We start from the raw sequence: 15,486 nt of genomic DNA, 5'->3' as shown, positions 1-15,486 counted from the left end.
CCAGGTCTGAATCTAAACTTGTGTTCCTTTAGTAATACTGCTCTGCTTAATACAGAAATGGGTTGTAGGGTGAGCACTGCCACAAACTGGCTCTATGACTTAGTGTAATATACTGTATCACTTTGAATCTTATTAGTTTCTCATCTGTAAATTGGGATAAAGATAGGTAAAGTTCAAGTTGCTCTGCATGTAATCTAGAGGAGGAAAATGGAAGTCTAGATAGGAGGGGCTTTAAATAATTAATTGGCCAATACAAGTCAGTTTCATTCTCTGCAAGACAGTTGAATAGGTATACCAAGGACCCTCAATATGTTTATGGTCTTTAGTCTGGGCAATTCCATTCAGGCAGTGTGGAATAGTGGGTGGTGTTAGAGAGCCCTGCATTCAAATGCCAACATCCCATTTACTAGTTCTGTGGTCTTGGGCAAGTTACTACCCTGGATCTCAATTTCCTTTTTTTTTTTTTTTTTTTACAAATGGGGTGATAACACCCATCTTTTTTACCCTTTTCTAAGGTAACAAAATATAATAACATGAAAAGAGGTTTTGAATAAAGAAAGAAAAATTTCTCCCATTGTCCTATCCACCTAACACAATTCTCTTTGTGGTTCTGTGCCATTGAAGGTCACCTCTTAAGGCAGGAGCCAGAGGAGAGAGAGACTAAAGACAGAAATGGGCTAAAGCAAGACCAGGGTCTAGGGTGTAGACCAGGAGCACCCATAGGATGGGCTGGAGCAAAGGTGAAAGCCAGGTACTGATGCAGAAGAAAGGAAATGCCAAATCTGAGTGATGGATAACAGCTAGGCAGTACCTGAAAACCAGAGAGTACAGAAAGCCAATGGGAGGACAACAATGTGCTCTAGAGGGCCTCCTTCCAAAGCTTTATGGCTCTTTCATTTAGGCAGGCTTCAGATGGACATAAAGGTCTTTGGAACTGTGCCAGTATATTTTGTGCATGTAAATTTTGAAAAATGCAACCTAAGTGTATATACTTTTTCATTGAGTATCATATCTTCAACATTTTCCATGTCACAAGTCTTCATAGTGATTCCTTTTAATGGCTTCCTAAATATTGCAATTTTGCTCATAGTCCAGAATGAACATTCCTGTGTGTTAACTTTTTGTTTCCCTTAATTATGTCCTTAGAATAAATTCACAGGTGTGAGATTACTGAACCAGAGAGTATACAACTGGGATTTAACAGCCAGATGCAGGTTTTATTTTTTAGGAAAAGAAATAAGCTATAGTTCTTCCATTACTCTTCCTCTTCTGGAACCAAAGAGTGGACTCTGTAGAGCTGTGCTGTCCAATTAACCACATGTGATGGTTTAAAGTCAAATTAATTAAAATTATTAAAAAATCATAATTCAGTTCTTCAGCTGCATTAGCCACATTTCAACTACCCAGGAGCTACATGTGCCTAGTGTATGGGAAAGTATAGGTATAGAAAATTTCCATCATTGTAGAAAATTTAATGGACAGTGCTCCTTTAAGAGTTTCTCAAAGGTCATGGTTGGCATCTTGGGTGGGAATTATTTGTGGTGTGGGACTTTCCTGTGCATTGAGAGGCTATTTAGCATCTCTGACCCATGTCCACTACATACCAATAGTGCTCTCTCTTGAATCAGTCTAATAGCAAAAACCTCCACGTTTGCAAATGTCCCATAAGGAAATAAAATTATCCCCTTTTGATACCCACTGAGCTTCAATCTTAGAATAAAGGATCTTCTACTTTTTGGGGAATGGCTTCAGGTTAGATCTGCCTGGATAAAGAAAAGCTTTGAAAGATGGCTAGAAAAATAGCCTTGGCTCAGAGCCTAAATCTGTACTCCATTCCCAATTTCCTCCCTTTTCCTGCTGGTCTGTTTCTTGCTTTTTGGTAATTGTAGGAACAAGACCCTGCAGATGGAGAAGATCAAGGCACGTTTGAAAGCTGAGTTTGAGGCCCTTGAATCAGAGGAGAGGCACCTGAAGGAATACAAGCAGGAGATGGATCTGCTGCTACAGGAGAAGATGGCCCATGTGGAGGAACTCCGACTGATCCATGCTGATATCAATGTGGTACGTAGCTGGCTTCCCAAAGCCTACCTATGGGCCCTTTGAGGACTAGACAGTAGTAAGTACTGTGGCCTCTCTTGAGATGTGGCTGTGGCCAACTTGGGGAAGTAAGCATCAGGCTGTTGTGGAATGGAAGAATCCAAGAGTTCTGAGATCTAGCTCTGGCACTGTCACTGATTGACTGTATATCACTGGACAAGCCCTTTTTTCTCCTGGGCCTCATTTTCTCTCTCTTTACTATGACAGGGATTCAGTCACCTCTAAGATCTCTTTCAGCACTGATGTGCTCTCATCCTGGGAGTCTGGGAGTTGAGAACTAGCCTTGGGGTAAAGCAGAGCAGACAGCTGCCTCTGGGGTCTAGCTCAAAGGGCTCCAAAACTTCCAAGTAGGCTAAACAATCCCTGCCAGCCTACTAAAGTGTAGCTCCCTTATTAGAGTCTCTCTTTTGGAGATACTTGGAACAGGGGAAATGAACTGCCTGCTAAGTTGATAAGTTCCCCAATTTTGGGAGTTATTCAAGGAGAGCCTGAATGATCACCTGTCTGGGCTGCAGTATTGATGCACCAGGAGGAAAGCTGGAGGTGCTGATTTACAAAGTCCTTTCCAATCCTTAGAGCCCAGGACAATGAGAAACATTTTTTTAAAAATTACATTTGAAGGAGTTGTTTCTATTTTTGGAAAACTCATTTCTATGACAATACTTATTTCCTGATATTGCCAAGCCTAGGATCTTAAAAGGAATAGGAATGTGATTTGGACAGTAGGTACTTGGCATTTTTTGTGTCACAAGATCACAGGATTCCAGGGTTTCATGAGCTGCTCCCTGCTAACAAAGGATACAAAGCCAATACAAATAACAAAATATTAGCCACAGAGGGACTGAGAATCTAAACCAGTGGATGTCTAACTTAAACTTGAATCAAAGTCAGCTGAAGAGGTTCTTAAAACATAGATTATTGGACTCTACACCAGAATTTCTGATTTTTATATGTCTGGGGCCATGCCTGAGAATTTGCATTCCTAATGAGTTTCCAGGTGATGCTAATGCTGCTGATCTGGTGACTACATTTTGAAAACCACTGATCTAAGAGAAAAGCCACCAGCCTTGGAAGCTTAAGCCCTGAGTCTTTGTCTATGCTTTGCCCCTAAGAAGTATTTCTCTGGGGAAGTTTCTTTTTTTTTAAGATTTTATTTATTTATTTGAGAGAGAGAGAGAGAGCACATGAAAGGGGGAGGGTCAGAGGGAGAAGCAGACTCCCTGCTGAGCAGGGAGCCCGATGTGGGACTCAATCCTGGGACTCCAGGATCATGACCTGAGCCGAAGGCAGTCACTTAACCAACTGAGCCACCCAGATGCCCCTCTCTGGGGAAGTTTCTTAAGTTTCTTCTTTCTGAGTCTCAGTTCTCTGATCTGTAAAATGGTGGGGTGGACTAAATGAACTCTAAGGGCCATTCTAGCTTTAAGGTGCTATATTTGAATAATAACTACCATTTATTGAACCTTTACTCTGTGGTAGCCCTTGTACTGAGAGCTTTATATGAATTCAATCACTGAATCTTCATAAGATTATATGAGGTAGGAACTATTACCATCACCATTATAAAGATGAAAAAAAAAACTGAGGCTTGACAAGAGTCACATAGAATACATGGTGAATGAAGGACTTGACCATAGATTGGTCTGGATCTGGAGCCTGGGTTATTTTATCCACTTATCTTTGCAGAGAATGATGGTGTCTTTTCTCTGTACCTACCTCACTCTGTGTTCCAGATGGAAAACACCATCAAACAATCTGAGAATGACTTAAATAAGTTGCTAGAGTCTACCCGGCGGCTACATGATGAGTATAAGCCACTGAAGGAACATGTGGATGCCCTACGTATGACTCTAGGCCTGCAGAGGCTCCCTGACCTATGTGAAGAGGAGGAGAAGCTCTCCTTGGAGTAAGCTGCCTATTCCCTGTCCCTGCAACATACACACAACATACACAACACACACACACATACAGAGGCACATATACACACATAAAGCCTGGCTTAAAAGTCATAGTACCCAGTCCTAGCTTCAGGCCTGTCAGTAACTGACTCATTGTATGACTTTGGGCAAGTCTCTGTGTATCAAAATAAGGATGGTTAGACTAGTATTACCAGGTAGTTTTTAAAATTTTCTGCAATTTTGATAACATAAGACTGTGTCTATGACTCTGTGTGTGTGAGTGAGTGTGAGTGAGACTCTTAAAAGGTCACTTCCCAAGTCAAGGTCTAGCAGGGGTATCTAGAAACCTTTGAAAAGATAGAAGGCTGGGCTTTCATGGTCTCCAGGGGCTAGCCTGGAACTTCATCTTAAGACCCAGAATTAAGAACTACACTCATCTTACAGAGAGAGTTCAGTTCAGTAGAAGGAAACACACTTCCTTAAAGTAGAGCAAGTTGCCTGTGGAAGTGGTGAGCTTCATATTCCTAGAAGTATGTCAACAGAGGCCTGAGGACACTTAATGGGAATGTTGCAAGGGTACATGGGATGAACAGCAGGCAAATGCCCTTTAAGGACTTGCTAGCCCTGGGAGTCTTGATTTTCTGGATGTGTCAGAGCCAAGGAGGAGGAGGATTACCCTTCCCAGCAGACAATGGCCCAGGTACCCAAGGAGAAGAATCTTGTGCTGGGGAGGGTGCAGGAACTTTCTATAGTGAGCCACAGCCCAACCCCTTTGGTCCTGTGTCATGGAGTCTTTAAGAGGGGCAAGGTTCTCCTTGCTTTCAGAATGATCCAGCTAATGTCTTTCATCTCCAAAGTTACTTTGAGAAGCAGAAAGCAGAGTGGCAGACGGAGCCTCAGGAGCCCCCCATCCCTGAGTCTCTGGCCGCTGCAGCTGCTGCTGCCCAGCAACTCCAAGTGGCTAGAAAGCAGGACACTCGGCAGACAGCCACCTTTAGGCAGCAGCCCCCACCTATGAAGGTAAGTGAGCTGGGTAAGGGTTGTGGAGGAAGCAAGGTATCTTCAAGCAGCCCCATGGAAGGCTAGGACTGGGGCTTTGTAGTTACTTATTTGGTGCCTTTCTAAAACAGACTTTGCTTGGGACACAGAGGAAGTGTTGGTGTATATGTGCTATAGCAGACCAGCTGATTTTATTGTTTTATATTCCCCGAGGGGCTACAATGCAGGAAGGTTGGCAGATTCTGCTAAAGCATAATTTTAAAAAGTTAGAGACAAGACTTGTGCAAATATATAGTGAGCATGTGTTGTTAATGAGGGAGTCAGCAGGATTACAAAACTGGTTCCAAAAGCATTTGAGAAACAGATAACTATATAGTAAGAAAAGGAAAGGAATGCTGAAATAAGTTTGCAAAATTAAATACAGAACTGGTTGATGTCCTACAGGGCAATAAACTGTAACCTTTGTGATTATCTTTTCTTTGGAACAGAAATAATCTGCATCTCTACTGGGCAACAACCATTTGTAGCTTATTAGCATAAATCACAGTTTGGGTCCTAATCAATAGTAAATAGTCAAACAAAGGGACATTCTCTTAGAGCAGGGGTCAGCAAACTAGAACCCACAGGCCAAGTCTGACTTGCTTGTAAATAAAGTTTTACTGGTATACACACATGCTTTTTTGTTTATGTATTATCTGTAACTTCTTCCATGTAGAACAATTATAGTTGAGTAGTTGCAACTAACACCATGTAACCTGAAAAGTCTAAAATATTTACTCTTTTGGCATTTGTAGAGAAAGTTTACTGATACCTATCCTAAAGAATTAAATAATCCTTAATAGAGCCTGTTGGACTATGTTCCAATATAATGTTAAAATGATATGTAATTCTCATTTTGCCTTATTTCCAAATTCTGGATATTTTTCCTCAATAACCCTCTTTGACCCTCATCCCCTTATAGCCTTTACTTCCCTTACATCTGGCACTGATCTCTCTACTTGTTGAGAAGTACTAGTACCTCTTCCTGTTGAGAAATCACAATTGCTTTCTGGACCCTTGGGGATCAGAAGGCTGAACCATAGGCTAGAAGAATCTGATCACTAACTTTCTTTGTCCTGTGTCCTCCCACCAGGCCTGCTTATCATGTCATCAGCAAATTCATCGGAATGCACCTATATGTCCTCTGTGCAAAGCCAAGAGTCGGTCCCGGAACCCCAAAAAGCCAAAACGGAAGCAGGATGAATGAAGAGATGGAGAACACATGGAGCTCTGCTACTCATAACCTCTCCCCTTGGCCAGAGTGATTAATGTCCTGATTTGAAACCACCCTACCCCACCTCTACTGAGTTTCCTATTTAATGTGATGGAAGCACAACCCCTCTCACTTTGCTCTTATTTCTTTCTTCTCTTGGGGTTTCTGACTTAAGAAGAGATATGGTTCAGGTGCTAATGACAGTGTATCTGATGATCCCTTCTCTCCCACCCACATTTCAACCCCTGCCCTTGTTTGAAGCTGAAGAAAGGGCAGAAGGCCCAGATGTGATTCTCTGCCTCTTGTGTCTAATGCCTGGGGCCTAAGGGCTGAGGGCTAGAGGAGGCCCTTGTTTCAGGTGAAACCTCCAGTGTGCCCCCTCCCTGTACTTTTGCCTTAGGCTCTGAAGGGACAACAGTCTTCTTGCTGGACTTTCCAGTAAACTTGGTGTATATATCTTCCCCACGTGCCCCTTAATTTCATCTCATCTAAGCAAGGGCCAGAGGTAAGTTGGACAAGCCCTCCTTTTCATCTTCATTTGGGAGGCCTGGCTGTTATTATGGAGTTCACTCCCATGCCAATCTCCCAGATATGCTAAAGTTCTCAGGTACAGGTTGTGTGTCTAGAGATCCTGAGACCTGCAGGCCTTTCCCATAACTCTCATTTTTCAAATCAGTGGCAGAAGTTCCCCACAGTGAAATCAGAGAGCCACACCCAGTCCGCAAATCCTAAATAACTTGCTGCCTAAATCATTGGGCTCTACTGTAGGGGCTAACCTTAGGATGAGAGGAGCCCCAGGCTGACATCTGTGTTGCCAAGTGTACAAAACTATTTTTGTTCCAAACCATTATTCTGGCACTTACTCAATGATATTTCTTAGGGGTTAGAGGCATGAGTTGAGAGTCAAGTGAATGCCAACCATTTTACATATGTAAGAGTGTGGACTTCCCCTCCATTCATCTCTCCCTCTCTTGGGTCCGCCCTCTTCTATAAGGTAGCCTCAGCTCAGGTCAGCTGCTAGCCACCCCCTTTCCTATAGATTCTGTTGATGGCCTTCCTTTAGAGAAGAAAAGGCACTGGATTCCCCAGGCCCTACTCTCTACCCTCATACTCTCTACCCTCCTCTCTACCAAAATCAGATCTCTAGTCAAGTCACTCTTAGACTTAAAGGACAGAGATAGGGGTTGGCTTTAGATCCAAGTCTCAGTCCCTGGCTGGGGAAAGGGGATATTTTCCCTTCTTTTCTTAACTGTAGTTTTAATTTGCCACAGTGTTTTTTATTCACAATATAAAAAGTTCCTCTGCTCTTTGAAAGTGAGAGTGTTATGTCTGTACAAATTCTTTTAAATAAACATTTGTTCACTGGAGTGAATGCTGATGAGTGCCTATAAGTACCAAGTAATAGAAAAGATATAGTGATTTTTCCCCTCCTGGGTAGCTCTTCACTTTAATTCACTCAACCCTACAAATGAGGAAACCAAACATACCAGTGCACAGTAATTTATTATTATTATAATTTCCATTTATTCAGTAATTACTCTGTGCCAGGTCTCTGCAAGATGCTTTATGTACATGATTGTATTTGATTTTCAAAACAATCTTTTAAGCTAAGTATTTTTATTACATTTTCCAAAAAGGTAAAACAAAGCTCAGAGAAATTAAATAACTTTCCCAGAGTTAAATAACTGGTAAGAGAAATTTCAAGATTTGAATCCAGATTTGGTTCTTGAGCCCATTTTTTTCTACTTTTCTCTATAATCATTTTTTTTCTTTAAGCCTTTCTCCCTTTTGGGATGGTTTAATGATGGAGTAGTTGAAGTAACTCTAAACTAGAAATTAGGGACTAGGAATCCAGTGAGTGATGCAGGAATACAAAGGCCTAGTTCCCTATAGAAATACAATAGGGAACAACAGTGAAAGACCATCCTAATTTCAGAGCTCTCTATAGGGTGGACTGAGGTTTCCATTAAGACTGCACTGCAGTTCATCAGCACCCTCTGCTCAACCCTGCCTCCTCTAATGCTTCTCCTCTACAAGTGTTAATCCCAAGACCTCCCTAATTAACATCCTGTACATTAAATAGTCCCAGTGCTTCCCAGTAACCCAATAGCTGACAAAAATACCTCTGTGCCTCAGTGTCCTCATCTGGAAAATGGGGAAAATAATAATACCTTCTTCTGAGGCTATTTTAAGTAATGCTAGGTACATAGTAAGCACTCAGTAAGTGTAAATTTCCTTCAAGTAGATTGAATGACTGGTCAAAGAAATACTATTTTTCTTACCTGATATTACTTCATTACCCGAGACTTTGTTCATCTACAAGCCTGCTTTTGAGGTGGCCCAGGCTAACTGTGGGCAAAGGGAGGACACTCAGCTATGTGACTTAGGGTACATCTTAATCTGTATAGGCCTCAGTAGGTCCCTGTAAGTATATGAGTGGTTATTGCTCTGCATCCTTGCACACTGGAGGTCAGATTTGTCAATTCTAAATGTCAGTTGTAGCACCACTAACTAGATCAGCCATTTCCCAGAGACACTTCTGAATGGGAAGGAACAGTCATGTGTTGAGCACCTACACCTGCTAACCACTGGGTGGGGTGCTACTACCTCATTTAGTTCCTTTGGTTCATTTATCTATTGTTGTGAAACAAACCACCCCAAAACTTAGTGGCTTAAAACAACAATTTATTTGCTCATGACCTGCAATTTGTACAAGACTTGCTGGGAATAGCTTATCTACATTCCATGTGGTGTTGCCTCAGACAGCTTGGCAAGGAGGATCCATGATGTCTGCACTCTCATATCTGGCACCTCAGCTGGGCTGCCTGGGCTTCCCACCTCCTTTGTTAGTATTTTATCCTCCACAGCCTCTCCTCCACTTGCCCTCTCATCTCAGTAGAGTAGTCAGATATTTTTTACATGATGACAGGCTTCCAAAGGATAAAAAACAAAGCCTTTTGTGGCATAAGACCAGGAATGATATAGCAACACTGCTGCTGTACTCTATTGGTCTAAACAAGTCACACAGTTAGCCCAAATTTAAGAAGTGGAGAATATCCTAATGGGAAGGGCTACATGCTTGTCAGAGATGGGACGAATTGTTGGCCATATTTGCAGACGATCTACCACATTTTCCAACAACCTTGCAAGGAAGGTGTTATTTGTGCCTATTTTATAAATGATAAAACTGGCTCAAAGAGTTAAAGTAATTGCCCAACAACTAAGAAAAAGGCACAGCCAGGAGTCAGACCCAGGTCCCTTTTCCTCTAAGGCCGTGTTCCTTCTGCCTAACTACACTGCTGGCAGGAAGTCTGAGACCTGCTTAAAGGAAAAGAAGGAAAGAGAAGGAATAAAAACAGAGTGAAATAAGACAATGGGGATGTACAAGTTTGGAGACATCTGAGTGGCTCAATCGGTTAAGTGTCTGCCTTTGGCTCAGGTCATGATCCCAGAGTCCTGGGATTAAGTACCAAATGAGACTCCCTGCTCCCTCTGCACTTCCCCCCTGCTCATGATCTCTCTCTCTCTTTCTCACTCTCAGATAAATAAACAAAATCTTTTTTAAAAAGGAGAAAAAAGAAAAGATTGAGGAGGAGGAGAGTAAAGGAAGTTAACTGCACTGGTAAAATCATTTACACTTCAAGCACCTTTTCAATATTCTCATTTGATGCTTATGTTAATACCCTGTACTGTTAGTACTGCATGTATTATTATCATCCACATTTTAAAGATGAGACCCAGAGAGGGGAACTGACTTCATCAAAGGCACAAAGCAAGTTAAGAGCAACTAGAGCCATAACTAGAACTCACGTCTTCCAATCTTGGAATGACCCAGTCTGGGGACTTCTTTACATTTTTGACACAGTGGGGATGAATTTATTTTTAATTTGAAGTTTTATGTTTTCCTTCCATATTTCATTTTTTTTAATTTCAAGATTTGACTTAAATTCAAGTTAATTAACATAGAGTGTAGTATTAGTTTCAGGGGTAGAATTTAGTGATTTATCACTTGTGTGTAACACCCAGTGTTCATTACAAGTGCCCTCCTTATTGCTTATCACCCATTTACTACATCCCCTGACCCATAACCACTCCAGCAACCATGAGTTTCTTCCCTATACCTGAGTCTCTTATGATTTGCCTCCCTCTCTAATTTTATTTTATTTTTCCTTCCTTTCCCCTATTTTGATCTGTTTTGTTTCTTAAATTCCACATATGAGTGAAATCATATGGTATTTGTCTTTCTCTGACTTATTTTGATTAGCATAATACACTCTAGTTCCATTCATGTCATTACAAATGGCAAGATTTCCTTCTTTTTATGGCTGACTAATATTCCATTATATATATACCACACCTTCTTTATCCATTCAACAATTGGTGGACATTTGTGCTGTTTCCATATTTTGGCTACTGTGGATAGTGCTGCTATAAAGATTGTGGTGCATTTGCTTCTTTGAATCACTACTTTTGTATCCTTTGGATACAGGTAGTGCAACTTGTGGGTCATACAGTAGTTCCAATTTACCTTTCTGAGGAACCTCCATACTGTTTTCCAGAGTGGCTGCACCAGTTTGCATTCTTCACAACAGTGTAAGAGTGTTCTCCATTCTCCACATCCTTGCCAACATCTGTTTTTTCCTCAGTTGTTAATTTTAACTGTTCTTTTTTTTAAATATAAATTATTTAAATTCAATTTAGTTACGTATACTGTATTCTTGGTTTCAGGGGTAGAATTTAGTGATTCATCAGATGCCTATAACACCCAGGGTTCATTATATCAACACCCTCCTTAATGCCCATCACCAGTTATGCCTTCCCCCCACCAACCTCTCCTCCAGCAACCCTCAGTCTGTTTCCTAGAGTTCAGCATCTCTTACAGTTTGGCTTCCTCTCTATTTTCATCTTATTTTATTTTTCCTTCCTTTCCCCTGTGTTAATCTGTTTTGTTTCTGAAATTTCACATATGAGTGAAATCATGTGATATTTGTCTTTCTCTGACTGACTTATTTTGTTTAGCATAATACCCTCTACTTCCACTGATGTCCATGCAAATGGCAAGATTTCATTTTTTTTTGATGGCTGAGTAACATTCCATATATATATATATATATATATATATATATATAACATTTTCTTTATCCATTCATCTGTCAATAGACAACTGGGCAATTTCCATATTTTGGCTATTGTGGACATTGCTGCTATAAACACTGGGGGGGGGCAGGTGCCCCTTTGAATTACTATGATTCTATCCTTTGGATAAATACCTAGTACTGCATTTGCTGGGTCTTGGTATAGCTCCATTTTTAACTTTTTGAAGAACATCTATACTGTTTTACAAAGTGGCTGTACCAGTTTACATTCCCAAAAAACTGTAAGAGGGATCTCCTTTCTCCCCATCCTCATCAACATCTGTTGTTTCCTGAGTTCTTAACTTTAACAATTCTGATTGGTGTGAGGTAGTATCTCATTGTGTTTTTGACTTGGATTACCCTGATGTGGAGAGATATTGACCATTTTTTCATGTGTCTGTTGGCCATCTGTATGTCTTCTTTGGAAAAATGTCTATTCATGTCTTCTGCCCATTTTTTGACTGGATTATTTGTTTTTGGGGTGTTGAGTTTTATAAGTTCTTTACAGATCTTGGATACTAACTCTTTATCTGATATATCATTTGTAAATAACTTCTCCTATTCCATAGGTTGCCTTTTAGTTTTGTTGATTGTTTCTTTGCTGTGCAAAAGCTTTTTATTTAGATGAAGTCCCAATAGTTCATTTTTCCTTTTGTTTCTCTTGAATTTTGAGACATGTCTAGCAAAAAATTGCTCCAGTGGAGGTCAAAGAAGTTGCTGCCCATGTTCTTCTCTAGGATTTTGATAGATTACTGTCTCACATTTAATTCATTAATCCATTTTGAGTTTATTTTGCTGTATGGCGTACAATGGTCTAGTTTCATTCTTCTGTGTGTGGCTGTCTAATTTTCACAGCACCATTTGTTGAAGAGACTGTCTTTTTTCCATTGGATATTCTTTCTTGCCTTCTCAAAGATTAGTTCACCATAGAGTTCAGGGTCCATGTCTGGGTTATCAATTATATTCCATTGATCTATGGGTCAGTCTTTATCCCAGTACCATACACTCTTTATGATTACAGCTTTGATACACAGCTTGAAGTGGGGAATTCTGATGCGTCCAGCTTTGGTTTTCCTTTTCAACATTACTTTTCTTATTCAGAGTCTTTTCTGTTTCCATACAAATTATATGATTGTTTATTCCAGCTCTGTGAAAAATGATGATGGTATTTTGATAGAGTTTTTTTAATTTGAATTCAATTAGCGAACATATATCATTAGTTTTTATATAATGTTCAATGATTCATCAGTTGCGTGAAACACCCAGTGCTCATAACCTCACCTGCCCTCTTAACACCCATCACCCAGTTACCCCATTCTGCCACCCATCTCCATTTACACAACCCTCAATTTGTTTCCCAGAGTCAAGAGTCTCCCATTGTTTGTTTCCCTCTCTGATTTTTCCCATTCAGTATTCCCTCCCTTCCCCTATTGTCCTCTGCACTATTCCTTATATTCAACATATGAGTGAAACCATATGATCATTGTCTTTCTCTGCTTGACTCAGCGTAATACCCTCCAGTTCCATCCATGGTGATGCAAATGGTAGGTACTCATCCTTTCTGATGACTAATATTCCATTGTATATATGAACCACAGCTTCTTTATCCATTCATCTGTCGAAGGACATCTTGGCTCCTTCCACAATTTGGCTATTGTGGACATTGGTGCTATGAACATTGGGGTGCATGTGCCCCTTCTTTTCACTCATCTGTATCTTTGGGGTAAATACCCAGTAGTACAATTGCTGGGTCCTAGGGTAGCTCTATTTTTAACTTCTTGAGGAACCTCCACACTGTTTTCCAGAGTGGCTTTGCCAGCTTGCATTCCCCTTAACAGTGTAAGAGAGTTCCCCTTTCTCCAGATCCTCAGCAACATTTGTTGTTCCCTGTCTTGTTAATTTTAGCCACTTTAACTGGTGTAAGGTTGTATCTCATTGTGGTCTTGATTTGTATTTCCCTGATGGCAGGTGACGTGGAACATTTTTTCGTGTGTCTGTTGGCCATTTATATGTCTTCTTTGGAGAACTCTCTGTTCATGTCTTCTGCCCATTTCATGACTGGATTATTTGGTTTTGGGGTGTTGAGTTTGAGACGTTCTTTATAAATCTTGGATATCAGCCCTTTATCTGTTATGTCATTTGCAAATATTTTCTCCAGTTCCATAAGTTGCCTTTAAGTTTTGTTGATTGTTTCCTTTGTTCTGCAGAAGTTTTTTATCTTGATGAAGTCCCAATAGTTAATTTTTGCTTTTGTTTCCCTTACCTTTAGATGTGTGTCTTGGAAGAAGTTGCTGTGGCTGATGTTGAAGAAGTTACTGCCTGTGTTCTCTAGGATTTTGATGGATTCCTGCCTCACTTTTAGGTCTTCCATCCATTTAGAGTTTATTTTTCTGTATGGTGTAAGAGAATGGTCCAGTTTTATTCTTCTGCATGTGGATGTCCAGTTTTCCCAACACCATTTGTTGAAGAAACTGTCTTTTTTTCCATTGGATATTCTTTCCTTTTTTGTCAAAGATTAGTTGACCATAGAGTTGAGGGTCCATTTCTGGGCTCTCTATTCTGTTCCATTGATCTATGTGTTTGTTTTTGTGCGAGTACCATGCTGTCTTGATGATCACAGCTTTGTAATATAGTTTGAAGTCAGGCATTGTGATGCCGCCAGCATTGTTTTTCTTTTTCAACATTCCTTTGGCTATTCCGGTCTTTTCTGATTCCATCCAAATTTTAGAATTCTTTGTTCCAGCTCTGTGAAAAATGTTGATGTTATTTTGATAAGGATTGCATTGAATGTGTAGATTGCTCTGGGTAGCATAGATATTTTAACATATTTTTCTTCCAATCCCTTAACATGTAATGTTTTTCCATTTCTTTGTTTCTTCCTGAATTTCTTTCATAAGTGTTCTCTAGTTTTTGGAGTATACATCCTTTACCTCTTCGGTTAGGTTTATTCCTAGGTATCTTATGGTTTTTTGTTCAATTGTAAATGGGATCGATTCCTTAATTTCTCTTTCTTCTGTTTCATTGCAGTACATAGAAATGCAACTGATTTGTGTGCATTGATTTTATATCCTGCCACATTGCAGGAGTTTTGTATGAGTTCTAGCAATTTTGTGGTGGAGTCTTTGGGTTTTCCACATAAAATATCATGTCATCTTCAAAGAGAGAGAGTTTGACTTCTTTGCAAATTTGAATGCCTTTTATTTCTTTTTGTTGTATGATTGTTGAGACTAGGACATCCAGTACTATGTTGAACAAGAGTGGTGAGAGTGGGCATCCCTTTTTTTGTACCTAACCTTAAGGGAAAAGTTCTCAGTTTTTCCCCATTGAGAACAATATCCACTGTGGGCTTTTCACAGATACTTTTTATGATATTGAGGTATGTTCCCTCTATCCCTACACTGTGGAGAGTTTTAATCAAGAAAGGATGCTGTATTTTGTCAAATACTTTTTCTGCATCAATTGAGAGATTCATATGCTTCTTGTTCTTTCTTTTATTAATGTGATGTATCACGTTGATTTATTTGCAAATGTTGAACCACCCTTCCATCCCAGGAATACATCCCATTTGGTCATGATGAATAATCCTTTTAATGCACTATCAGATCCTACTGGCTAGTAACTTGGTGAGAATTTTGGCATCCATGTTCATCATAGATATTGGTCTGTAATTCTTCTTTTTGATGGAGTCTTGGTCTGGTTTTGGGATCAAGATAATTCTGGCCTCATAGACGAGTTTGGAAGTTCTCTTTCCATTTCTATTTTGGAAACAGCTTCAGTAGAATAGATATTATTTCTTCTTTAAATGCTTGGTAGAATTCCCCTGGGAAGCCATCTGGCCCTGGGCTCTTGTTTTTTTGGTAGGTTTTTATTTTTTCTTTATTTTTATTTATTTATTTTTAAGATTTTATGTATATGCCAGAGAGAGAGCACGCACAAGCAGGGGTAGCAGCAGGCAGAGGGAGAAGCAGGCTCACTGCTGAGCAAGGAGCCCAATGCAGGACTCAATCCCATTGGGATTGACCCCCCTGGGATCATGACCTGAGCCAAAAGCAGATGTTTAACCATCTGAGCCACCCAGGCGTCCCTTTGGTAGGTTTTTAATTAC

General features: G+C 40.2%; 1 protein-coding gene across 2 annotated transcripts in view; it reads left to right on the top strand.

The window, feature by feature from the left end:
- The window catches only part of ZC4H2 (zinc finger C4H2-type containing), a 53,570-nt gene extending 45,957 nt beyond the window's left edge, over positions 1-7,613 (top strand). Inside the window, exons 2-5 of one of the 2 annotated variants that reach the window (XM_025863369.2) lie at positions 1,890-2,061; positions 3,831-4,003; positions 4,853-5,015; positions 6,127-7,613. In XM_025863369.2, coding sequence (XP_025719154.1) covers positions 1,890-2,061; positions 3,831-4,003; positions 4,853-5,015; positions 6,127-6,240 — 622 coding nt within the window. In that variant the 3' untranslated portion in view covers positions 6,241-7,613. The remainder of the gene's footprint in view (positions 1-1,889; positions 2,062-3,830; positions 4,004-4,852; positions 5,016-6,126) is intronic. The other variant, XM_073885824.1, reaches the window with a different exon arrangement.
- Positions 7,614-15,486: the final 7,873 nt, after the last annotated feature.

The sequence above is a fragment of the Callorhinus ursinus genome, unplaced genomic scaffold (genome assembly GCF_003265705.2).
Source record: "Callorhinus ursinus isolate GAN/ISIS: 27379988/994484 unplaced genomic scaffold, GSC_fseal_2.0 scaffold66, whole genome shotgun sequence".
Lineage (NCBI taxonomy): Eukaryota > Metazoa > Chordata > Mammalia > Carnivora > Otariidae > Callorhinus > Callorhinus ursinus.
This window is presented reverse-complemented; position numbering and strand designations above follow the sequence as displayed.